Here is a 23,489-nt window from a genome sequence, read left to right on the forward strand (position 1 = left end):
AGAGCTGATGAGGAGGATCGTCGCCATGAGCACCTATAGGACCCTCTAATTTACGTCCAAACTTGACCTATAATTGAGGGATTTGCTATAAGGAGGCCTTAAGGCTGAATCCCACAGTGATGAAGTAGGGACGCAACTCTTAATGACTCGTGTGAGTATATAGGGTGTGTAATTGTGCAAAAGGCTGTATACAAGCTTCAGAAATGATGCGGTGACTATGTTGATAATGTACTTGAAGATGAATATCATGGAGAAGCTACGTGGAAACAGAACCCAGGAGGGCGCAACTAATGAGATCCAGGGACCCACCTACCATACACAAGCCTAGCAACTGAATTTCTGGTGCAGTATCTCAGAGCATCAACAATGATAATAAGGACAGATGCCATGATGACGATGATGGCAATGAGCAGCGGCGGCCAGAGAAAATTGACCATCCCCTGCTATGAGAGAGGGAGATACAGGTTGAGGAGAGAGAGGGAGTGAGAGAGAGTTTAACTCGGGTGGAGACCGTTTGCCTGTTGCAGACGATCAGGGAGAGAGAGAAAGGTTTCCGCTCGTTGATTGCATGAGTATGGGGCTACTGGGGGTCGAAAAAAAAGGCTGCGGCTAGTGGTGGGCGAAGAGGTTGGTGCACGATGGATTTTCCGTGGATAAGAGCTGCAACCCACTCGACTTCAAGGTAGGAGTGGTTGTCGGTTTGCATGGTGTGTGATGTAGGGGGGGGGGGGGGGGGGGGGGGGTTGGTAAAAAGGCTGGGTCTGTGTGTGGCATCGATATCATGGCAGTCGACGTAAGGGAGAGAGGCAATCGATGCCAGTGAAAATTCTTGCTTGGGTTAGTTGTGAAGGCCAGTTTGTTGGTGGCAGTTTTCGAGAACCTAGAGTGTGTGTGTATGTCTGTCGGCACACCTAGTATTCGATTGGTGGTTGTGGGCGCCATGCAGACGAGGACACTGCTACAATTTGTGTCGAATGAACTGAGGAGAGCCGCCCCTTTTGTTGTATGGTGTGTATGGCCCATGATAGACAGCTGGTAGGGAGTGAGCGCAGAGAGAAAACTGGATGTCCACAAGTTTTTGATGGCTGCATGGGAGATAGAGAGAGAAGGTACGTCACAGCAGCGACTACAGATGTTGAGAGAGAGAGAGAGAGAGAGAGAGAGAGAGAGAGAGAGAGAGAGAGAGAGAGAGAGAGAGAGAGAGAGAGAGAGAGAGAGAGAGAGAGAGAGAGAGAGAGAGAGAGAGAGAGAGAGAGAGATTTACTGCGGCCCTTTGCATGTGGGCTGTTGGTGGGTGGAGAACTCAGTAGGTGGGTGGGAGCGATAGTGAGCGGAGGAGGGTGGCACTTGCAGCATGCCGAGGTTGAGACAGTTGGAGAAGGGTGGTTGGGGTGAGTGAGAGAAACTGGTTGGTTAGCTAGCAATAGATAGAGAGAGATAGAGAGTGGTGTTGCATGGGTAGGGACTGGGGGTTATGGTTGGGTAGCAAAGGCATGGGTCATCATTGCTAGTGTTGGTGACGACTAGGTCCGGGCTTACTGGTAATGCTGCTGCCGGCGACTCTGACGACAACCATTAGTTGGAGCTCATCAAATACTCATCAAATAGATAGTATGGTGTATTACCATGTTAATAATATGCAATAATGCCCCTTCTCTGTTATCTATATTTTTCTTGTTATTTTAAAAGTGGCTATGGGATCGATCGTATGTGCTATGTGTAAGGATTTGGTACAACCTAAGAACACCCCCTCTTTTGCTTCGCAAACATGGGTGGATTGGTCAGCCCTTTTTCCGCAAGTGTAACAAGAGTTGAGTTCATATCTTATCGAAAAGATCTTCGAGGTTTCTCTGTATTGTTCCTGAGACATGAAAAAATATGATCTAATTCTTCTTCGCCTTATTACTCCCTTTTCTTCTAGTCATCCAATTAATCATCAAGACTTCTTCTACTCGCTAATCCACCTTAAATAACCTTTAATTGAATTTATCTTTGTGCTATTCTACTCCTGTACAATTCTCCTACTCTTATCAATCACTAATATCATGATAATAAAGTAGAAATTATCTTTAATTATGAAGATCACTAATTGTATCATGCAATCAATGCTAATTGAAACAATTAATGGAGTCTAAAAACATTTAAAAAAAAACTTAGCTGTTACTTGTTAAAATATTTAGTTTGGAGCGTAGCCCTTGCTCTGATACCACTGCTACAGTCGGAAGCGTCGCGGGCCCTGCAAAATAGCAAATACAATATACTACAAGCCATGAAACGAACAAATCTGCATACCTCGAATCACACAACGCATAATCCAAGTTGTACATGAGTAGAGAGAGAAAGAGAGCGTGATAGAACGAGAGAGCACGTGCAGGCGCACCTCCTAGAGCGGAGTGCTACACCGGCACGGCGAGAGAGAAGAGGGAAGAGGAGAGAAGAAGTACACAGACCCTGGGTGCAATCTCCCCCCGTGCAAGAGTGACCATTTCCCTCTTGCACGTATTTGTTTTATAGATTTCTTGAATGGTCAAATTGGTTACAAACTGGCCGGCCGGTCATAAGTGGCCAAAGCTCATAAAAGAGCACTTGAATAATAAAATGTACAATGTATATACTTTCATTCGCATAGGCCTAGCTCGGTCCCAGTCTTTTCCACCTGTCAGCTGCAACAAATAATAAAATATCAATTCCATAACAACAGGATGTGGAGCCCACATGTTTTGAAGATGCAGTTGGAAATGTGCATTGGGATGATGCAATGAATGAAGAGATGGCTGCATTGGAAGCAAATGACACATGGGAGTTGGTGCCATTGCCAAGTGGCAAGAAAGCTATTGGCTGTAAATGGGTGTATAAAACCAAGCATAAGGCTGATGGTAACATTGAGCGTCACAAGGCAAGGCTGGTCGCAAAGGGTTATGCACAGACGTATGGCATAGACTATGAGGAGACCTTTGCTCCACTGGCAAAGATGACAACTGTGAGAGCTGTCATAGCAGTGGCTGCATCTAGAGGATGGATTATGCATCAAATGGATGTAAAGAATTCCTTCTTGAATGGTGAGTTGCAAGAGGAAGTGTATATGGATCAGCCACCTGGTTATGTCGATCTAGGTTACCCAGATTATGTATGCAGACTTCTCAAAGCTTTGTATGGTTTGAAGCAGGGCTCTAGAGCATGGTATGACAGGATTGCCAAGTATCTTGTCAGTATTGGGTTTAGGAGAGCTCATGTTGATCATTCACTCTATGTACGTGAGAGTGATGTGGGAATTGTGGTCATTACCATATATGTAGATGACCTTATTATTGTGGGTGACAATGCTATGGAGATTGACCATGTGAAGGGTCTTCTCAAACAGGAGTTTGAAATGAAAGATTTGGGCGAGTTTCGCTACTTTCTTGGCATTGAGGTGATCAGGACTCCAGAGGGTGTATGGCTGTCACAAAGACAATATGCTTTGGACATGTTGTCAAAGTATGGTATGGCTGATTGTAAGCCAATTTCTATTCCCTTGGATGTGAATGCAAAGTTGAGTGCAGAGAAGGGTGATGTTGTTGAGGATGTCAACATGTACAGGAAGATTGTGGGTAGTCTAATCTACTTGACTATCACGAGGCTAGACTTGAGCTACACAGTAGGCTTGGAGAGTCAGTTCATGCAGCTTTCGAGGAAGCCACATTTGGATGGAGTACGACGCACACTTCGGTATGTGCAAGGGACTCTCGACTACGCATTGTTCTATGCAACAGATGCTCCATTAGCATTGTATGGGTATACAGATGCAGATTGGGCAGGTAGCATTGTTGATAGGAGATCTACAAGTGGATTCATGTTCTCTTTTGGGAGTGCTGCTGTTACTTGGAGCAGCAAAAAGCAGCCTACGGTTGCTTTATCGAGCACAGAGGCCGAGTACAGAGGTGCAGCAGTTGCAGCGTGCAAGGTAGCTTGGCTACGCACATTACTTGAGGACTTGGGAGTGCAGGTGGACCAGCAGATTGTCATCCATTGTGACAACCTCAGCATCATGCAGCTGGCTAGGAACCCAGTGTTCCATGCCAGGACCAAGCACATAGAGGTCCATTACCACTACGTTCGAGAGCGAGTGTTGGCAGGCGACATCGACTTGGTCTACGTCAGCACAGAGGAGCAGATAGCGGATATCTTTACCAAGGCCCTCGGAGCTGAGAAGCTTCGACGTTTCCGGACTATGCTTGGACCCTGCGACATGCAGAGCTCAAGGGGGAGTGTTGAGATGTCGAGCTCTACATCTTGAGCTGGCATCCACTACGGGTCTTGGCCGCTTACGGCATTTACTCACTGGCGCGTTAGGTGATCGACACGGAGGATCTCTGCCAGTGATTCTACAGTTGGACTACACTTATAGTGCCAGCCTAGTATGCTTCTAGCGAGTTCACACTTAGTGACCGCATGTACATATGTGCTACTTTTCAGTTTTAGCACTAAGTCATTTTGTACTCTCTTTTCTGTGAAGAAGAAGAAGAAGCTTTCCATCTCTGTGTGCTTTGTGCTTGTCTTGTGTAGCTCTCTTTCATCCTCATTCTTTACAGAAGATGATATGGACAGTTTCCTTGTTGGTGTTAAAGATATCAATGAGCAACTTATTTTTGTAGGTGAAGTCATTTCAGAAAGTTCCCTTATGAAAACTGTTATTGATGCCTTGCCAGACTCTTACCAGACTTGTGCTAGTACTTGGAGACTCATGACCTAAGGAAATCCTGAAGTTATCAAGTTTGATGCATTGTGCACATTGTTGTTGCAAGAGTCACTTTCCAGAAAAAACAAGACTAAACAGCGTGCAGTTGAACATGCTTTTATTGCTTCTCAAAGAAAGGGTGGTAACAACAATGCCGCAAAAATGCAGCGACTTCTTATGGTTCTTCTGCGAGTGGAAAATTACATGTTCCTAATGCTTCTCCTGGTAGTAGTTCATCTGGAAATTCTCGTGATAAGGGCTAAAAGAAGATGCATAGCCATTATTATAAAGCTAATGATCACTTGATCAAGCAATGTCCTAAGTTGAAGGCCAAAGAGGCTAAGAAGAAAGAGGGTGATTCCACTACAAATGCAGCTATTGTTGAGTCTTCTGTGAAAGGAGACTGTGATGCTGATGTTGATACAGAATGGGCTTTTAGTGCAGAGTGTACCTATAATCCTATTGTCCATGATGTATGCATGTCAGTTGCTATAGATTCACATGTGTGGTATTTCGATAGTGGTGCTACAAAGCACATTACCTCACATCGTGAGTTGTTCACCTCTCTTGAGTCTGTTGCGCATGGGAATTCAGTTACTTGTGCCAACAATGCCTCTTATCCGGTTCTAGGAGTTGGAAAGATTGTGCTTATTGCTACAAATGGAAGTTCTTTCACACTTGTTGATGCACTTTATGTACCTTGGATCAAGAAGAATCTTTTGCCTGTGTGTGCACTTGCTAGACTTGGCCTTGTAGTCAAATTTGTGGATGAAAGATGTACAATACATGATCTCAATTTCGGTGGTAAAATTGTTGCATCTGGCATTTTATGCCGTGGGCTATATAAGCTCACTTTGTATGGCAAGTGTGGGAAAATTTTTGCAAATGCAATTGTGGATTCAAAGGCTATTTTAGATGCAAAACTTTGGTATGCACATTTTGGTCATCTGAATTTTTCCAGTTTGCAGTGTTTGCAACAATCTGATATGGTTGCTTCTTTGCCGCCTCTTGAAGCACCCATCAAACACGTTTGTGAAGGCTGTATTTTGGGTAAGATGCAACACTCGAAGTTTCCAAAGGATGGTTCAGATAGGGCCACATGCAAGTTGCAGCTTGTGCATAGTGATGTTTGTGGGCCCATGCAAACTCCGTCCTTAGGCAATTACCTTTACTTCATGACTTTCATTGATGATTACTCTAGGCATGCATGGGCATGCTTGCTTAAAGCAAATTCTAAAGTATTTATGTGCTTCAAACAATTTTTGGCTATGGTTGAGAATGTCTCGAAATGTACTATGGGCACCCTCCGTTCCGATCGAGGGGGAGGCGGGGGTATATGTCTCATGAATTTAATGCATTTCTGGCTAGTCGTGGGATAAAACACCAATATACAATGCCTTATACGCCTCAGCAAAATGGTGTTGCTGAGAGGAAAAACAAGTCACTTACAAAAATGGCATGATGTATGGTCAAAAGTCAAGCTTAGCCGCATTCTTTTTGGCTTGAGGCCATCATGTGTGCCACTTGTGTACTGAATAGGTGTCCTATGAAAGCTTTGTAGTCTATTACTTCATATGAAGTATCCTATGAAAGCTTTGCAGTCTATTACTCCATATGAAGCATGGCATGATAGAAAGCCCTCTATTGAGCACATGCGTGTTTTTGGTTGTTTAGCATATGCTTTGGTTCCACAAACACAACGCAGAAAATTGGATGATAAGGCTGTCAAATGTATTTTTGTTGGTTACAGTGTTGAAAGCAAAGGTTATAAAGTTGTATCATCTACAAACAAAGCGTATTCTGGTTTCACGGGATGTTGTGTTTGTGGAAGATTCTGTTCAGCCCTTGCTGTCATGTACTAGAGACAGTAATGTATTGCCTCTTTTCAGTGGTGGAAGTACGAATGTAAATGCCAAGGAGGAAAATGTATAGCCTATGGGTGTTTCTGAAAATGTTACAGATCAGTTTATCACTGATGCAGATGTACATGATGTACTTGATGAGGAAAGGGTTGAGAATGAGCAAGCTAGAAGTATGCCTAGATGGTTGGTGCATACTTTGTGTGACAATAAATTGGATGCACCTTTGTCTAGTCGTACTCGTTCAGGTTCTTGCCATGCATCTTATGCATCAAATTGTTATGCTTTGGATGTGTCTAGCTTACATGATGTTGAGGAACCTCTGTCTTTTGATGAAGCACAAAATTCAAAAAAATAGATGGCTACCATGCAAGTAGAATATGATGCACTTATAGAAAATGCCACGTGGACTTTATGTTATTTGCCTCTTGGTAAAAAGGCCATTGGTATGAAGTGGGTTTACAAGTTGAAACGCAAGCCGAATGGTGAGATTGATCACTATAAGGCTCAACTTGTTGCAAAGGGGTATGCACATAAAAAAGGCATAGATTATGAAGAGACTTTTGCTCCCACTTATCGTATGACTACTGTGCATTTTCTATGTGCATTCACAGCTCATTTTGGTTGGGATGTACATCACTTAGACATTGTTACCGCTTTCTTGAATGGTGACATATTTGAGGAAGTAATTTTTAACACAACCTCGCGGTTTTGTCAAGAAAGGACAAGAAGATAAGGTGTGCAAATGTAACAAAGCTTGGTATGGGTTGAAGAAATCTCCTCGTGCTTGGCATGAGAAGGCTGACACTCATTTGGTCAAAGGTGGCTTTCGTAACAGTCCAACAGAAAGCACATTGTATGTAATGTGTGAGGGTGATGTACTTCTCATTGTGGTTCTTTATGTAGATGAGTTGCTGATCACTGGACCAAATGAGAGACATATTGCTGAATTTGAGGTTGATTTGAATGCTACTTTCAAGATGAAAGATATGGGGATGTTGCATCATTACTTGGGTATACAGTGTGATGGTGCTATTGCTTTGTGTCAGAAAAGTTGCATAGAGATATTGCTATGTGAGTTTGGACTTGAAGATTGCAAACCTCATGATGTTGGTGATCCCGTAGATGTCACTCTTTACCAAACAGTTGTTGGATGCCTCGTTTATGTTTGCAACACGAGGCCGGATATTCAGTTTGCAGTCTCATAGGTCGGCAGATTTATGCATAACCGAGGGTCTAAGCATTGGCAGGATGTCAAGAGAACTTTTTGCTACTTGAGTGACACTTTACATCTTGGCTTGTTTTATCCCAAGGGTGGATCATTGCCGCCAGACTTACATGCTTTTCGGACTCAGATTGGGTTGGTTGTTTTGACACGCGAGTGTCCACAAGTGGTTTTTATTTCATGCTTGGAAGTTCATGTATATCATGGTTCAACAAGAAGCAACCTATTGTGACCACTTCTAGTCATGAGGCTGAGTACAGGGCAGTCTTCACATCTATGATTGAGTATGGCTCAGACGTCTTATGGCTGATTTGGATGTTGGATAGGATACTGCCAACACTATCTACAGTGACAGTCAGAGCGCATTGGCAGTTGCAAGGAACCCAATTTTGCATGCTCGCATAAAGCACATTGAGGTGCATTACCACTATGTCAGAGAGAGGCTCTCAGTAGGAGAGACCATCTTGGCTTATGTGCCAACACAAGACAACCTTGCAGATCTTTTCACAAAGGCATTGTCTCGTGAGAAGTTTGAAGCTTTTCGCAAAGCTTTGGGCTTACTCCCCTTTGTGGACTGATCATGTCCTCAGGGCATGGAAATTCCCTTTACTCATGTGCCAGTCTCGTGCGAGCTCATGTTCATCGCATAACTCCAAGGGGGAATTTGTTACCATATACATGTGGTAGTGATGTGTTTGAACACACTTAGGACCGCCGATGCCTTTTTTTCCTCACTAGGAGGTTTTTTCCCATGTGCATTGTATATATGCCCATCATTCTAGGGCTATCTATCTTTCCATTGCACACTAAGTAATACACTCTCTGTTGTGTGCCTACAACTTCCTTCGTCTTCTCCAAGCGTGTGTGTTTTCCTACAACCCTAATTCCAACAATGTATACATGAGACACGTGACATACATAATGAACTGGCGTAATAAGAAATGATAGAGTGATGATTAAAAAAAGCTCCAACGGGATCCACTCTATATAAAATGGGGATTTCCACTTGCGAGAAGACAATACACTTTTATGGTTTTCAAGTTTCAAGAATATTATATCCATGACTTATTATATATAAGATTTGACTCGATTGAATTTACGTGACATGATGAATCAAAGAGAGAATTCTTCTACAATAAAATTATTTAACCCATTTTTAAAAACAAAGGCATGCTTTTCAAGAAGAAACAAAACAATTATTTGAAAAATCATGCACTAAATAAGAACTCTTTTTGAGGAAACAACCTGGATCCATACAACGTGTTGGTAGTAGCTTTTGTATCTATGTAAATATTGTTTCTTGAGTTAGAGGATAGGAATGTTGCTCACTTGCGCATCCATTCTTACGAGAAATGATACTCCTCCCCTTTTAAGTTTAACCACCCCTTTCCTTATTTTCAAGTTTAGGAAGGTAATTATTTGGAGCCTACCTTTAACTTATACGCTTATGTAGCCTTTCAAACCCCCCCCCTCCCTTGCACTCACATGGTATGATAAACTTCTTGTGGTCAATCCCTTAGGTAAAAGAGAAAATCACTTACTCTTTGTTGAAGACTCCTCTTAAAATTGTGATCTTTGTAGTTGATGCTGGTATGCCTTGCCACTTTAATAGGCCTTGGAAGTCGAAGAAGATACTTTACCACAGTTCTCATGTGCCTCCTTTGTCCACTCTTTGAAGCTTCAAACTACTTATGACCTCAAAATTGAAGTGGTTATTTTAAGGTTTGTTTTCGATTTGTAGAACCTAAAACTTGGATGATCACTCTCAATGGGCCTCTCCTAGAATCCTTCATATATGGGAGGTCAATGACAACGTATGGGTGACCTTCAATCCAAGATGGCTTGCCAAATAAGCTCTTGTGCAAGGAGAATGAAGCTTTGTAGCATTTGCACTTTTCCTAAAAAATAGGATCTCAAGATAAAAGTTGTGCTTCGATGCGATGCGACAGTGGATTAAGTTTTCTCTCAAGATGAAGTCCCATGACTAATATGGCCTATTTTGATGGTGGGTAGCATTATCATTGGTAAACGAAAAAAAGTCCCAATAGCTTTATCATTTATAAAAAGAAAAACACTCTTCATGTACCCAAAAAGGTGATAAGGGTTAAGGTTTTCGGCTAGCATAGGGCCTTAGTAAAGTGTTAAACTCTTGGGATAAATCATGGACTTAGAGGCATGTGCTCCTTGACCACCATCAAAACTCAATTATAAAGCTAGATTATGTTTTCCACCGAGCCAAAATCCATTAGAAAGAAAGAGCACAATCACTCCTTTGGACTAATCTCTAGGAACACAATATAGATGTGAATGGAAAAGGCTAAGGGCAGTCCTAGCTCATGTCAAGGAGCATGGGAAGCTACTTGTTGTTGTAGTACATAAAAAGAGAAGAAGGTGTAGAACCTAGTTTCTCCTGCCCAAGAGAATAATGTCTTATCCAAGCAATGTTTCCAAACATAAGCCCAAAGATAGTCCTTCTTTGTTACCTTGTACTAGAGTAACTCTTACCCTTGGTTGTATTAGAATGTTTGACATCTATCAGCCTTATGGATATGGCCTAGGCATTGCTCACAAAAAGCCAATCTTTTAGCAAAGCAAATTGTTGAGGCAATGTAGAATTATTGAAAATCTAAGATATACAGAGGGCAATTTATAACTATATTGCAGTGTTCATTTTTGAAGGGTGGCCCGTTTCTTCCATAGGAAGAATACCCAACTACTCGCCCTTCTATAAGAAGGGTAGACATTTCTTTTTGCCCTTGAGTATCTTGGCAATACAAATTTGAGTATAATTCCACCTCTTGGAATGCAAATTATGCACTATCCCATTGAAATTGTGCAAGTATTTTTACCTTAAAACAAAATTTTTTCCCAAAAATTGCCCTTCAAATGTAGGGTGCATTATTTTTTATAGTTTCATTTTTACATATCACAAGCTTGACTAGCTTCTTATCCCCATCTCTTGCAAGTCAAAAAGGCTTTGGAAGGGCACTTTAACCTTAATGAACACTGCTCTATAAGGCTTTGGAAGGACACTTTGACCTCAATGAACACTGCTCGACAAGGCTGAGGCTGAGTATGCAACAACGATTTTGAAAAATTTAAAGAAGATAAGAATCTTGAGAGACTCTCTATCTCATCTGTATCTTGTGCCGCTCATAATGTTTGCATGAGACAACCGATTCCTCTCTTCCACACACATACACACAATTCATTAGTTGACTTGCATGGGTCGTCCCCCCCCCTCTCTCTCTCTCTCTCTCTCTCTCTCTCTTCGATCTGTCTGTTTGCGTGTGACTATTGTTTCTCTTTCGCTACACCCTGTCGCCTTTGTTCCTTCCATGCCGCCTAGAGGGAGATAGCCGAGCACTATAGTCCACCTTGCCCTTGGGCATGGAGGCTACCAATAACCAGAGAGCTCTCTTCTATCCCTGAGTCTCCTAGAGGGGAGGAGAAAAGGAGCATTTGACAACCTGGGAGAGTTGCCCGTGGCTGCGGCAAGGTTGGTCATGTTAGAAATATGTGGAGAGAATGGAGTTGGTGGCAACCTTGGAGGTTGTGGATTCGAACGACTATGCTAGGGCAAGCTGATCCTATAGTGTGCACCAACGAGGGTAGAGAGGAGGGGAACAAGAGCATGAAAAGGAGGAGGGGGAAGGAGAGAGAGAGAGAGAGAGATCAGAGCAATATAGGCTTTGCGTTGTGGGGGAAATCTTCAAAACTATTGATTTTTTTTAAAAGCGGAGCCAGTAGATGTTGTTGACCTGAAAATTAAGGTCCAATGAAACACTGTACACACCAAACCAGCAATTTTGTTGGACAAAGAAAGTTTATGAAATGGCGGATGTGACAATATACATGTATGGATAGCGCCAAAGACCAACCTTACTCAAGACGTGCTGATGAGCTATGGCTGCCAATGCCCCTCCTTTTCTTCCTCGACTTCACGCGCGTGCCGTGTTTTCTGGTCCAATGAGGACCTCCCCTCGTTCCTACATTCCTTGCGATCATGCACATGCTGTTTGCCAGGGTTCGCACCCGAAATCGTTCATTTACACCTCCTCAAGCTGCAACGTTTGCCTGCATGAAGGCTCGCCTGTGGATATAAGAGCTTCTGATTCTTCATTTTCGAAAGTAGAGTCCTCCATTGTTGAAAAATTTGGACGTTGGGAGCCTTCCAGACCCGCAGAAGGCCGGTTTGCTGAAGCTCCTGCCTTTGATGGGTGGGAATCCGGAAAGACCAGCACTAAAAGCTTTTCAGGTAGGAGGGTAAAGGAAGCTTCTGGTTTTGATGGAGCATGCACGGCGAGTTTCGCAGCAGCAGTAGATGCTGCATCATGTTTGCCTGGAAGTAGGTTGCAAACGGAAGATGTCCCTGGGAGTGAGCTCTGCAGTACAAGTTACTGCTTACCCATAGGAAGTGCATCAACATATCTGACTTCTTCTGAGGCGGTAGATGCCCCTCAAAGTTTGTCACCTGCAATAGCTGCATCATCACAGACTCGAAGCAAGGTTGTGAGGACCGCATGGGAGGCTCTTGTTCGATGGTCCAGGTCATGGCAGCTTCTCAATGCACGCAAGGCTACCAATGTGCTGCAAAAGACAAAAAAGGTAATATTTGGTATATAGGTATGGTGCTGTTTCATTTGGGCGTTGCACGTGATAACTTCTAAAATTGATTGACTAGAATTTCATTTCCCTCTTAGTTTCAATCAAAGACTCTGTTTTACAAATCATTAGCCACATCTGCATCAATGTCTCATATGTTCTTCATGCAATGGCATGGCTTTTTGTTTGACTTTCCATAGGCCAATGTTGGGAACTAGCGCACTAGTTGTTCACTGCCATGAAAAGTAATCTAAACTAGTTGATGGTGGTTGGATACTTGAACAGTTCTTTTATGGTCAGCAAAACATTTTGCTCATCAACTGGATCTTAAGTGTTCAAATGAAAGCTGGGAGACATATTGAAACATAAAAATGGGATCAGCGAATGCCAACTGAAAATAGAACCTAAAGTGGAGTGTGGGTTTTAGGAGGGAATAACATAGATGGCGCTTGAAGTACCTTTGTGATGATCTACCCTTGCCTTAGTCACGGCATCATGAGGTGAATCTTAGTTCTGTCCATGTGACTGGCTGGTCCTCCCTTGGTGGTCAACCATGTGCTTTTGGCTCTAGCTTGGTTCATTGCCTCGTGTTAGATTGTGCATTCAAAGAGTTTGTCTAGAGTGCATCGTTTCATTAGGAATGTGCTTTTGGAGGTTTGGATGGGACTACAGATACTCGGGCCAGAGTTGCTTGGCTTACATGCATTTTACCCGATCTGAGGTTCGCTTGGGAATTATTGATCTAGAGATGCAGAGTTATGCCTTCCAAAAGCAGTTACATGAAAAGCTTTATGTCTAAAAGCATCTAGGCCCCAAAAACTGGCCCTAGGGCAGCCAACGGAAATGGCAGAAATCCGTATGGTGCCATGTCAGTAGTCAGCCAAAATCGCGGAACGCTCGTACAAGGCTGCCACGTCCGCATCTTCACGCAAATTGGGCCTTGCTTTATTTAAAAATAGGTTTTAGGCCCCTCGGCCGGGGTACTATAAGTTAGCTCCTAGAAGATAGTGCTTCCAAGTAGACAAGGTGTGAATCAAAACCATAAGTTCCTTCTCGTAGATCGAGGCATGCAATTCTGCATCCTTAAGCCGTCTACTTTAATAAGCCACTGCATGGGCTTCTTGGTTAAGCAATACGCCGATGCAATCTCCTGAAGCATCGCAATGAACCTCGAATGGTTTCCTCAAGTCTAACACCATCAAAATAGGTCCATGGCTTAAGAAATACTTGAGCCTATCAAATACTCCTTGTTGTCTCGATCCCCATTTGTTAGGTCATGGAGTGGACCTGCTACTTGAGCAAAGCCTCGGATAAATCTCTGGTAATAGGAACCAAAAAGCTACGTACATCATGTACCGTATGGGAGTTGGCCAATCTTGTATCAACTGGATCTTTGCGGGATTCATACTCACTTGGTTGTGAGAGACTAGCTTGTTCCTGCCATTGTTGCTGAACAGGACAGTCGGTCTTCATGTGTCCTTTCTTACCACAGTAGAAACACCTTCCTTAGTTTGTGAAGGTTTGTACTTGACATGAGATACTTGAGCCGTTTTCCGGTACCCTCTAGCTTCTTAGGCTAACCCAGGTCCTCGGGGGGACGCTTTTTGCCTTGGTCGCCATGGTCATCATAAACCGCTCTTTGCCTTGCACAGTACGTGCCATGTTCCATCCATCTGGGGGTGCCAGTGGAATGTAGATCCTCGGCGATGATTGCCGACTCCATCATCTGCTTAAGGGTATTGTGGGGGTACATCTTCATGCTCTTGCGAAGCGGAGATAGAAGGTGTTACCATTTACATGTGGTAGTGATGCGTGTGAACACACTAGGACCGCCGGGGCATTTTTTCCCTCTATAGGAGGTTTTTTCCCCCGAGCATTGTATATACGCCCATCACTCTAGGGCTATCTATCTTTCTATTGCATACTAAGTAACACACTCTCTATTGTGTGCCTTGAGCTTCCTTCGTCTTCTCCAAGCTGTGTGTGTTTCTCTACAATCCTAATTCAAACAATTGGTATCAGAGCAGGTTGCGTCCTCCCGGGCTTAGTCGCCAGCTGCTCCAACACACGCCTGCTCACTTTCTCCGATTTCAGTGAGCTTTGGCAAGCGTTGGCAGGTCGACAAAATTTTTGGGAAGGCTTGTAGAGCTTAGTCTGCTCAGTTTTTTGATTGGACTCATTTCGGCTTCCGTTTCCACTATAAGCAGTAGTGCACAGGCTATTTCGTATTTTGTGCAGAATTTCTGTCAGTGCCGTTTTCTGCATAACAGGTGCCTCATAGTCTTCTACGGTTTGTGCTATATAGCATAGTGTTCCCGCTCCGTTTCTCCTATTGTCGGACAATTTTCACATCAGGTGCAGCATTTATCATGGCTGACAACAACACAGATGTGTTCAAGATGTTTGCTACTGAGGACAGGTTGGATGGGGACAACTACCCTATGTGGGCTTATATGATGCAACATGTTCTTGTGTCAAAGGGCGTCTGGAACATTGTGCAGGGCATTGATGTACGTCCTGGTTCTGAGGATGTAGGCGATGTTGAGGATGTTGCAGGTCTTGCTATAGGGATTGCTGCTATTAGAGTTGTTTTGCCTACGGCAGAACAAGCTCGTTGCGATGTAAAGGATGCGCGGGCTCATGTATTGATTGCGTTGTCTGTGAAGCGCACCATTGTTCCTCACATCCGTTCAGCAAAATCTGCAAAACAGGCTTGGGATATATTGGCTGGTCTTTATGCAAGTCGCAATGAGGCTAAAATTGCTTTGCTGCGTAAAGAGCTGGAGTCGAAGATTATGCATGAGAAAGATGATATGGACACTTTCCTTGCCGGTGTCAAGGATATCAATGAGCAACTTATTTCTGCAGGTGAAGTCATTTCAGACAGTTCCCTTGTGCAGACTGTTCTTGATGCCTTACCAGATTCCTACCAGACTTTTGCTAGTACTTGGAGACTGATGACCCAAGGAAATCCTGAAGTTATCAAGTTTGATGCATTATGCACATTGCTATTGCAAGAGTCACTTTTCAGAAAAAACAGGATTAGGCAGCGTGCAGTTGAACAGGCTTTTATTGCTTCTCAAAGAAAGGGTGGTAACAACAATGCAGCCACTTCTTATGGTTCTGCTGTGAGTGGCAAAAATTCTGTTCCTAATGCTGCTGTTGGCAGCAATTCGTCTGGAAACTCCGGTGATAAGGGCAAAAAGAAGATGCGTTGCCATTATTGTAAAGCTAAGGATCACTTGATCGAGTCGTGTCCTAAGTTGAAGGCCAAAGAGGCTAAGAAGAAAGAGGGTGGTTCCACTGCAAATGCTGGTTCCACTACAAATGCAGCCATTGTTGAGTCTTCTGTGAAAGGAGACTGTGTTGCTGACGTTGATGCAGAATGGGCTTTTAGCGCAGAGTGCACTTACAATCGTGCTGTCCATGATGCATGCTTTTGTTAGTTGCTCCAGATTCACATGTGTGGTATTTCGACAATGGTGCTACAAAGCATATAACCTCACATCGTGAATTGTTTACCTCTCTCGAGTCTGTCCCTCATGGGAATTCAGTCACTTGTGTCAACAATGCCTCTTATCCGGTCCAAGGAGTTGAAAAGATTGTGCTTATTGCTGCAAATGGCAGTTCCTTCACACTTGTTGATGCACTTTATGTACCTGGGATCAAGAAGAATCTCTTGTTTGTATCTGCACTTGCTAGACTTGGACTTGTAGTCAAATTTGTGGATGACAGATGTACAGTTCATGATCTCAGTTTTGGTGATGAAATTGTTGCATCTGGCCTTTTGTGCCGTGGGCTGTATAAGCTCACTTTGTATGACAAGTGTGGACAAAGTTTTGCAAATGCTGTTGCAGATTCAAGGGCTATTTTAGATACAAAACTTTGGCATGCACGTTTTGGTCATTTGAATTTTGCCAATTTGCTGTGTTTGCAGAAATCTGATACGGTTGCTTCTTTGCCGCCTCTTGAAGTGCCTGTCAAACTGTTTGTAAAGGGTGTATTTTGGGTAAAATGCAGCGTTCTAAGTTTCCAAAGGATGGTTCAGTTAGGGCCACATGCAGGTTGCAGCTTGTGCATAGTGATGTTTGTGGGCCCATGCAAACTCCGTCCTTGGGCAATTACTTGTACTTCGTGACTTTCATTGATGATTACTCCAGGCATGCATGGGTATCTCCGCTTAAAGCGAAGCGCGAAGTTTTTATGTGCTTTAAACAATTTCTGGCTATGGCTGAAAATGTCTCGAAATGTTCTATGGGCACCCTCCGTTCCGATCGAGGGGGGGAGTATATGTCTCATGAATTTAATGCATTTCTGGCTAGTCGTGGGATAAAACACCAATGTACAATGCCTTATACACCTCAGCAAAATGGTGTTGCTGAGAGGAAAAACAGGTCACTGACGGAAATGGCACGATGTATAGTCAAAAGTCAAGCTTTGCCGCATTCTTTTTGGCTTGAGGCCATCATGTGTGCCACTTATGTACTTAATAGGTGTCCTACGAAAGCTTTGTAGTCTATTACTCCATATGAAGCATGGCATGATAGAAAGCCTTCTATTGAGCACATGCGTGTTTTTGGCTGTTTGGCATATGCTTTGGTGCCACAAACACAGCGCAGAAAATTGGATGATAAGGTTGTCAAATGAATTTTTGTTGGTTATAGTGCTGAAAGCAAAGGTTACAGGTTATATCATCTGCAACAAAGCGTATTCTGGTTTCACGGGATATAGTGTTTGTGGAAGATTTTGTTCAGCCCTTGCTGTCATGTACTAGAGACAGTAATGTAAGCTCACAGGACATTTATGACACTTTGTTGCCTCTTTTCAGTGGTGAAAATACGAATGTAATTTCCAACGAGGCAAATGTACAGCCTATGGGGGTTTTTGAAAATGTTTTAGATCAGCCTATTACTGATGCAGATGTACATGATGAGGAAAGGGCTGAAAATAAGTAGGCTAGAGGTATGCCAAAATGGCTGGTGCACACTTTGCGTGAGAGTAAATTGGATGCACCTTTGTCTAGTCGTACTCGTTCAGGCTCTCGCCATGCATCTTATGCATCAGATTGTTATGCTTTGGCTGTGTTTAGCTTACATGATGTTGAGGAGCCTCTGTCTTTTGATGAAGCACAAAATTTAGAAAATTGGATAGCTACCATGCAATCAGAATATGATGCACTTATGGAAAATGACACATGGACTTTATGTGATTTGCCTCCTGGCAAAAAGGCCATTGGTACGAAGTGGGTTTACAAGTTGAAACGCAAGCCGGATGGTGAGATCGATCGCCATAAGACTCGACTTGTTGCAAAGGGTTATGCACAGCAAAAAGGCATTGATTATGAAGAGACCTTTGCTCCCACTTGTCGTATGACTACTGTGTGTTTTCTATGTGCATTGGCAGCTCATTTTGGTTGGGATGTACATCAATCAGACTTTGTTACTGCTTTCTTGAATGGTGACATATTTGAGGAAGTTTATGTAACGCAGCCTTGTGGTTTTGTCATAAAAGGACAAGAGGACAAAGTGTGCAGATGTAAGAAGGCTTTGTATGGGTTGAAGCAATCTCCTCGTGCTTGGTATGAGAAAGCTAACACTCATTTGGTTAAACGAGGCTTTCGTAACAGTCCAATTGAAAGCACATTGTATGTAAAGCGTGAGGGTGATGTACTTCTCATCGTGGTTCTCTATGTCGATGATTTTGCTGATCACTGGACCAAATGAGAGACATATTGCTGAATTTAAGGCTGATTTGAATGCTACTTTCAAGATGAAAGATTTGGCGCTGTTGCATCATTACTTGGGTATTCAGTTTAAGCAGTGTGATGGTGGTATCGCCTTGTGTCAGAAAAGTTACATAGAGACATTGCTATGTAAGTTTGGACTTGAGGATTGCAAACCTATTGCCACTCCCATGGAAACAGGTTTGAAGTTGAGTCTACATGATGCTGGCGATCCTGCTGATGTCACTCTTTACCAAACTGCTGTTGGTTGCCTCATTTATGTATGCAACACGAGGCCAGATATTCAGTTTGCTGTCTCACAGGTTAGCAGATTTATGCATAGCCCAGGGTCTAAGCATTGGCAGGCTGTCAAGAGGATTTTCCGCTTCCTTAGTGGCACTCTACATCTTGGCTTGTTTTATCCCAAGGGGGGATCATTGCCGCCAGACTTACATGCTTTTTTGGACTCAGATTGGGCTGGTTGTTTTGACACGCGAGTGTCCACAAGTGGTTTTTGTTTCATTCTTGGCAGTTCATGTATATCATGGTTGAGCAAGAAGCAACCTACTATGGCCACTTCGAGTTGTGAGGCTGAGTACAGGGCAATCTTCACAGCTACGGTTGAGTGTGTATGGCTCAGACACCTTATGGTTGATTTGGGTGTTGGACAGGACACTACCAACACTATCTACACTGACAGTCAGAGCGCATTGGTAGTTGCGAGGAACGCATTTTTTCATGCTCGCACAAAGCACATTGAGGTGCATTACCACTATGTCAGGGAGAGGCTCTCAGGAGGAGAGATCAGCTTGGCTTATGTGCCAACACAGGACAACCTTGCAGATCTTTTCACAAAGGCATTGTCTCGTGAGAAGCTTGAAGCTTTCCGCAAAGCTTTGGGCTTACTCCCCTTTGTGGACCGATCATGTCCTTAGGGCATGGCACTTCCCTTTACTCATGTGCCAGCTCTCGTTCACCGCATCACTCCAGGGGGGATTTGTTACCATATACATGTGGTACTGATGTGTGAACACACTAGGACTGTCGGGGCATTTTTTCCCTCTTTAGGAGGTTTTTTCCTCCGAGCATTGTATATACGCCCATCACTCTAGGGCTATCTATCTTTCCATTGCATACTAAGTAACACACTGTCTATTGTGTGCCTTGAGCTTACTTCGTCTTCTCCAAGCTGTGTGTGTTTCTCTGCAACCCTAATTCTAGCAGAAGGCCTGTTCCGAATCTCCGCATCTTTTCCTCGTCGGAAGTCTTCATGAAATGCGTAACTTTCAGAAGAATTGACCAATACTTGTCAACATAGGCTGTGACTTTTTCATGTTCTTGCTAGGCGAGCCAGTTCCATTCCTTCCGAATGTCCTCGAAGTCAGGCGGAAGAAATTGTTCATAAAATTCAGTTTTGAATTGAGCCCATGTTCTGGCTTGTGTACCTTCTTAAATCTTGGCTAACCACCTTTTGCTCGCCATCTCTTTGGATGCATCCCAACAAGATCCCAACATGACACAACTTGGATGTCACGTGCACATCTAACCCTATGTGTACGTGGACAAACTGTTCCTATTTCTAGGGTTTAGGAAGCCTAAGAAGTGTTCTGGCACCCTTGTGAGCCTGTGCGCAAGCTGTGCATGTCCAGGCACTTAGAGTAGTTGCATACCCTCTGATTGCACAACCCATAGCATGAGCATTATCACCCGCATGAACCGAGTTTTATAACTGCACATGAACCACCTCTTAACACTTAATGTTATAAGTGACATTCACTTAATAAAATAAAAGGTGAATCGTGGGGCTGACTAATGACTACTCGACCCATCAATTGGGGAGTATTTAGGCAAGCCTAGCGCATGCGAAATTAGCAAAAAAACAAGCCAGGAGCTCAAGAGCACCAGTCGACCATGTAGCAGGAGAGCATACTCTCACTGGTCATCTGACCATCTTTCACCACTGGAACCACCTCCAAAAATGCAATATAGCCCAGTTCTCGGGTGATTTTGTAACAAACTGCTGACGTGTCAAAGCCTAAAGAATGGAGCTAACTTACAGATGCCGGCCGAGGGGCCTAAACCCTAAGAAGAACAAGTAACAAAAGAAGTCCTCCCAACTTATGGGGACTTCGTTCGATGGGGCCCCAAGTGACATAAAGGATTAAAATAAAGCAGGACCCGTACACATGCAAAAACTGATGACGTGGTAGATTTCAAAAATTACGCTGGCATGATGATGTGGTAGACTGTACGGATTTCCGCGATTTGCGTTGGTTGATGATGTGGCAGCTGTACGGATTTCCGTGATTTACGCTGTCAGCTTTTTGGCTTTGCTTTTGGACCAGATGCTTTTGAGTTTGAAGGCTTTTTACTGTAACTGCTTTTTAGGCCAAGGGCCTTTAAATATGAGGTTAGGGCTCATTCTCTGGCATGCTTCCTAGAGAAGGTGCAGAGTCTGGAGTATCGGCTTGTATTGTGTTGATGCAATATAAAGAAATACCGAAAGGGGCGCCAAGGTTTGGGGCCAATACTCTTGGGTGGAATTCCGCCACTCTGTGTCGCGTGTCGTCTCTCTCTTTTAGTTCAGTTGTTATTGAAGTGTTAAAAGTTTGCTCGGTCTGTTCATTTCTATTGGCACGTGATGCCTGTCTTGTGACATATTTTCTCTGGGTGACCCCACCTTGGCACTGTGCCTCAATTGAGTTAATTTCCTAGTATCCACCAACTTATTAAGTGCGACGAGGGGACCTAAATGACTTTGAATTGAGCCTAAACATCCTTTTACTAATGGAATTCCAGTGCCGACCAACTTCTCATTTGCGGGTGAAACTATTGTTTCACATTGGCCATTGTCATAAAATCTAATATCTAACCAACCCAAATGATTTTCTCATATTAAACTGATCACTTAATGTGTTAGAATAAACGGGAACAAGGGTTAAGATATAGACATGTGCTTATAGATCTACCTCAACACAGAGCCAATGGTAAAGGGGCCCAAATGAGAGATGGTTTATCAAAGAGCAAGGCTAACCAATGGAGCATAAGACCTTAGGGTTAGCTTCATTGAAGACCTCCAATAGTTTGTGTAAAAGTGCTTTGACCTTAGGTAAGCTAGGGCTGAGCTTGAGGTGGGAACCCGGCCCAAGCTTAAGGTGCTTGAGGTGCTTGATGATTGAGGTGCTTAATGATTGAGATGCTTGAGGTGCTTGTCATGCTTGAGATGCTAGGGTTGCACTTGAGGTGAGATGGGTCAAGCTTAAAGTGCTTAAGGGCCAAGCTTGTGGTGGGAACTGGGCCTATGCATGAGGGGCTTGAGGTGTCAAAAGGTCAAGATTCAATCCTTACAAGGAGGGGGCGAGCCCTACAAGAGGAGGGATGAGAGAGAATACCCACACTCACACAAGGCATGCATGGTACAAAGAAAGCAAAGGGACACTTGTCAAGTTCCTCCTCATGTTGCCCTCATGGTGTGCCTGAAGCCTATTGGTTGGCCACCCAAGGGGTCCAATGATAATTTAGGAGATTTAATTAATTGATTTTGCATTTATCAAGTCCTCTCTTTCAAAGGGGAAAGGGGAACACTTGTCCCAAGGCTACCCTTGTTGCTTGTAATGCCTCCTGCTTGTGATTGGCTTGGCATGGAGGGGTCCAATGAGCTTCAAGCATGAGCTACAAAGGGGGGGGGGGGGGGGGGGGTTGTCGACCCAAGCAAGCTAGGGGGTTGCTTAGGGGGTATACTCACCCACACACACTCACACACAATCTCATTGTGTGCTATGCAAAGTGCAAGAGCTCCCTCTCCTTCTCCAAGTAAGTAGAGGTTGAATTCCACGTCCTCGTGACAGTCGGTGCTAAACCAAAAGCCTCAAGGTAAGGCTCTAGTAAGCGAGGAGAATTTGGTAAGTATTCCTCCTCCATTTACTTTGCATCAAAAGTCGGATAGTTCCTAAACTTGACCTAATATCGGCGGATCAGCTTACCCTTTACTTTTCTTTCCTTGTGTGCTAGGACATGAGAATCTGTTGCTAAATTGGCTTTATCTGATAGAAAAATAATTCTAAATGAATTGTTGGATTTATAAGTGAGAGGGTTTTCTCGCTTGGAACACCAAGGAAAAATAATTCTTAATGAATTATTGGAATTTTAAGTGAGAGGGTTTTTCTCAGTGGAGACATCCGAGTACAGAGTATTCCTAGTGCGTCATTTAGAGTAATGACGGGAGCACTATGAACGGGAATATCTTTAAGGCCACCAGGAACAGGTACTTCTGATGCGTCACATCGGATGGGTGACAGGGAGCATCGGGAAGAAGTATTCGACCATCCGGGAACGAACATCTTTGATGTGCCATAGGATGGGTGACATAAATCATCACGAAGGAGATTGTACCGTAAGTTCGGCAGGAAAGAACTAGGTGATTGGTATTCTTGATGCGTCACAAGGTGGGTGATGGGTGCATCGGAAAGGGAATATCCATAGTCGAGAGGAAATTCCGAATTGTGTTAGAATTGTGCACAAGAAAAAGCAAGCACTTGAATGAAGATGGGTTCAGAGGAAACTTTGAGGAAAAACGGATGCTTTCTGAGAAAGCAGGATTGCTTTTCGGGAAAGCAGATGCTTTCTCACGAGGAAGTCTATGTTTGCATTGCAACTGTGCATGTGATTGCATCCAGGGACGGCTGGAAAGTGCTGGGAAATCATTGTTTTTAACTTATAAGGTTTTATTGAGTTTTTTGGCAGATTCAAACTATTTTTAAAATATGCCAGCCGCCCACTTAATAAGTGGGCAGCCATCTGATAAATAAGGCAACAAATCAGCCAACATTTTCTCTCTCTCTTTTTTTGGCAGAACATGGCCCCCCCCCCCCAAAAAAAAAGGGCCGCGATCTCTACGTGAGCAGTCTGCGCTCTGCTCTTCGTGCCATGGCCAGGAGCTATAAAAGCATCACACGCCCTCACTCAGAGGGGAAGATCAGTTTTTGCAAGAAGAAGATGCTGTTGCAGATTTCATCCGCAAAGAAGACGTTGCCAGTGATGCCCATGGCTGCCCCAAGTGTACCAGATGACGCCAGGATCCAGTGCGCGAGTTCCCTCGCAAAGAAGTGCCTACGGAGCGTGTTTCAATCGCGACAAGCTGCTGTTTTTCTCTGTTTTCAGCCCATAAACGTCGTAGACGGGGCTGATTTATGAGAAGGAACCCGAGAACACACCTCTTTTGTGTGTAGGATTGGAAGAGAGGATTTTCTATGTAGAGATCTCTTCCGGGGAATTGCTTTTCGAGATCCGAGAACCGAGTTGCGTTTCGAGTGTCGAGACTTTGAAGGTAACGATTTTCATGTTATGATCTCTAAGTATTTG

The 23,489-nt window shown here is 43.7% G+C and overlaps 1 protein-coding gene across 2 annotated transcripts in view; it reads left to right on the plus strand.

The window, feature by feature from the left end:
* Positions 1 to 11,644: 11,644 nt before the first annotated feature.
* Positions 11,645 to 23,489, plus strand: part of GLY1 (NAD-dependent glycerol-3-phosphate dehydrogenase family protein) — an 85,915-nt gene continuing 74,070 nt past the window's right edge. The window contains exon 1 of one of the 2 annotated variants that reach the window (XM_086516316.1): positions 11,645 to 12,409. In XM_086516316.1, coding sequence (XP_086372442.1) covers positions 11,708 to 12,409 — 702 coding nt within the window. In that variant the 5' untranslated portion in view covers positions 11,645 to 11,707. The remainder of the gene's footprint in view (positions 12,410 to 23,489) is intronic. The other variant, XM_086516315.1, reaches the window with a different exon arrangement.

Source organism: Adiantum capillus-veneris, chromosome 7 (genome assembly GCF_014529385.1).
Source record: "Adiantum capillus-veneris isolate H3 chromosome 7, ASM1452938v2, whole genome shotgun sequence".
NCBI lineage: Eukaryota > Viridiplantae > Streptophyta > Polypodiopsida > Polypodiales > Pteridaceae > Adiantum > Adiantum capillus-veneris.